Source organism: Dromaius novaehollandiae, unplaced genomic scaffold (genome assembly GCF_036370855.1).
Source record: "Dromaius novaehollandiae isolate bDroNov1 unplaced genomic scaffold, bDroNov1.hap1 HAP1_SCAFFOLD_36, whole genome shotgun sequence".
NCBI lineage: Eukaryota > Metazoa > Chordata > Aves > Casuariiformes > Dromaiidae > Dromaius > Dromaius novaehollandiae.
In genome coordinates, this window is record NW_026991446.1 from 2,152,832 (window position 1) to 2,156,235 (window position 3,404).

Genomic DNA, 3,404 nt, shown 5'->3' on the forward strand with positions numbered 1-3,404 from the left:
TTCTACTGCTATTACTGTTTGTGTCTCCAGGAAAGCTGCAGGCCCTCACGTGAATGCTGCAGTGAGGAAATCCTTGCTGTGGTAGTGGGAGAACATTCCTGAGGAGCACAGGGTCTGTCCCCAAAGGCTGCATCCAGACTGCCCTCCTGCTCTGTTTTCAGTGTTGGAGCACTGTAGAGGGAAGGGACCAGCCCATGGTGACAGCTGCTGCCACCCCTGCCGGAGACCAGTAGGAGATCACACCCTAACCGTGACCAGGGGACATGAGCTCTCCCAATGGACACGGGACCCATGGTCTCACCCTGTCTGTACTCGTCTGAGCCTGACTCTGTGCCCCTGAGCTCCCTTGCTGTCAGTGCCGAAAGAGACACTGCAAAGGGAAACTCTCCTCACTGCACTGGGGCGAGGGGGGAGGTTTGAGGGAGCTCAGACTAGCGGTCCCTGAGGTTCCCCCATCTAGGCTGATGAAGGGGGAAACCTGGCTTCCTGCTTCAACACGGTCTCTGGGTCAGGTTCAAGTGAGAGATTCCTGAGGACAAGAGGCATGAACAAAAACTTTTCTTCTTTTTACAAGAACATAATGGAGAAATGTAAGAAAGAAGGAATAAACAGCACAGAGCTTTGATGCCAGATACCTTGGACGTGAGGAGCAGATGCACATGGGATGGTTATTAGTGCTGACATTGCACCCACTGAATGAGTTTGCTCAGTGCCTCCTTGAGCTCCTTGTTCCTCATGCTGTAGATGAGCGGGTTCACAGTTGGAGGCACCACTGCATACAGAACAGCCACCACCAGATCCAGAGGTGGGGAGGAGAGGGAGGGGGGCTTCAGGTACGCAAAAATACCAGTGCTGAGAAACAGGGAGACCACAGCCAGGTGCGGGAGGCACATGGAAAAGGCTTTGTGCCGGCCCTGTTCAGAGGGGATCCTCAGCACGACTGTGAAGATCTGCACGTAGGACAGCACAATGAAAACAAAACACACAAAGCCCAAAAAGGCATTAAGCACAATAACCCCAACCTCCCTGAGGTAGGAGTCTGAGCAGGAGAGCCTGAGGATCTGGGGAACCTCACAGAAGAATTGCTCCATGACATTGCCTTGGCAGAGGCGTATTGAAAATGTATTTCCAGTGTGCAGGACAGCATTGAGGAAACCACTGGCCCATACAGCTGCTGCCATTTGGACACAAGCTCTGCTGCCCATGAGTGTGCTATAGTGCAGAGGCCTGCAGATGGCAACGTAGCGGTCATAGGCCATGATGGTGAGAAGACAATGCTCTGCTGACATAAAGAAGAGAAGCAGAAATACCTGGGCAGCGCATCCTGAGTAGGAAATGGCCCTGGTGTCCCACAGGGAATTGGCCATGGATTTGGGGACAGTGGTGGAGATGGAGCCAAGGTCAAGAAGGGAGAGGTTGAGGAGGAAGAAGTACATGGGGGTGTGGAGGTAGTGGTCGCAGGCTATGGCTGTGATGATGAGGCTGTTGCCCAGGAGGGCAGCCAGGTAGATGCCCAGGAAGAGTGAGAAGTGCACGAGCTGCAGCTCCCGTGTGTCTGCGAATGCCAGGAGGAGGAACTCGTTGAGGGAACTACTGTTGGACATTTGCTCCCTCAGGACCCAGGGGTACCGTCTGAAGAAAAAGAGATTTTGACAAGGTAGGATAGACTTCTCTGAGCAAAGCTTTCTCTTAACCTCCCCCAAACACACACACATTACTTTTCCCCATCTTGGCAGGAGCGTCATTGAGCTCCTTGGCTTGAGCTCCTGTTCACACTGGCCGAGTTTGCTGTGAGGAGCAGGGACCTTGTGGCAGACAGATGAGTGAACTTTTGCCTTAAACATTTCTTGGTACATAAGGTGCAAGCAAACCATAACACCAAACAAGCCATCTGTCCCCAGCGGAAACAGGACTAAGCTGCTGTGACCCCCGAAATGGTCTCCCTGCAACCACCCAGGACACACCGAGCCTGCGCTGAACCAGACCACGATCGGGCAGAGACTTTGGGACCTGGACTGTAAATTATTGCCGTTTTTAGCACAACTTCTATAAAACTTGCTTAGCATGAGGAGCTAAATTTGCTGAAGCCTTAGGCCGCACTCCCTAGTTCAGTGAGAAAGGGCCCCAGAGCTGGTGCAGGCGGGAATGATAAGGGAGTTACCAGCAATTTGCATTCCTGTGCACTGCTGAAATAGTGCTAATTGCTGGAGTTACCACCTCTTTGTCAGGACCTTGAGAGATGATGGCGGAACCTGAGGAATGAAGACACACCTGTTTGCAGAAACTGCAACAGTAAAGATAAGAGAGAAAAAAAGCAGCCTGCCTAGGAACAAGGATGAGACCCAATAAGGAGCAGGAGACGCCAGACCCAAAAATTACTATTGGTCTGAACTACCGCGTGAGGGGTGGGAAACTTAATTTGAAAAAGCTATAATTGCCCAGGGATCTCTTTGTTCGGGGTCCCTCTTTGGAGGCACCCAACTTGAGCTGTAACCACTGCACGCATGCCATTACAATTTATTTATTTAATTTGCCTTGATTTGGCTACAAACTTTTCAGTGGGAACCTAGGTTCGGACCCTGCTCGAGTTGTAATTACTGCACGTGCATCGCCAAAATTTACACCCAGGGTGAAGAGGACCCACCTACCACCAGACAGGAGGCCCCCCCCCCCCCCCCCCACTGCCGAGACTCCCAAAGGAAGAGGACCAACAGGACGCCGCTGGATCCATGGGTGGTGATATCTCCCTCTCTCTCTCTCTCTCTCTCTCTCTTTTCCCCTTTTTCTCTCTTTTTCCTTCTCTTTTGTTGAATGTTGGTAAGATCTGTTTGAAACATATGGCACGGGACTTGTCTAGCTAGTTGCAGTATTCGAATAAATCTTAAAACTGGTTGGCTGGTGTCGTTTCACCTTAATTCAGTCCAAGGGCATCACGAACTTGGTCGTTGGTCCCAAGGGGAGGGAGGTCGTCCTGAACGAATCCTTTCGGGCCACGACAGACCTCCACTCGTGGGATCCTGAGGAGTCGGCCCTGACCTACAGCAGTGATTACACGGGAACAGGGGTGACTAAACTTTTATACTCACAGTTCTAGTGAGATTTAATCCACTCACAATGTAGAAGGGCTTTTCAGCATCTTCACTCCCAGCTTTAAACACTGTCAATTCCTTAATAATTTTAAGGCTTTTCTTTTAGATGTCACACTTGAGGAGGATTCTCAAAGGTAGAAATCCTCAGCATTGCTACTGCACTCAGAGTCAACAGCTGTGATTCCAGAGAGGCAAAAGGAGTCACTCTGGCTTTAGTGCAGAGCAAGGAGAGCTGGTCTGTCCATCTGTCTTGTTCCCAGCTGCCCTGTGCTCGCACATCTGAGGTGGAGGATGATCCTATTCTTGTTACCCTAA

At 51.0% G+C, this 3,404-nt stretch overlaps 1 protein-coding gene across 1 annotated transcript; it reads right to left on the minus strand.

Moving 5' to 3' along the window:
* Positions 1 to 671: 671 nt before the first annotated feature.
* On the minus strand, positions 672 to 1,604 carry LOC135326556 (olfactory receptor 14A16-like). The gene has a single exon (XM_064504370.1). It carries the CDS (start codon positions 1,602 to 1,604, stop codon positions 672 to 674), a length of 933 nt encoding a protein of 310 aa, XP_064360440.1.
* Positions 1,605 to 3,404: the final 1,800 nt, after the last annotated feature.

Coding starts and splice junctions, on each gene's coding strand:
- LOC135326556 (XM_064504370.1), bottom strand. CDS start 1,604: ATGTCCAACAGTAGTTCCCTCAACGAGTTCCTCCTCCTGGCATTCGCA.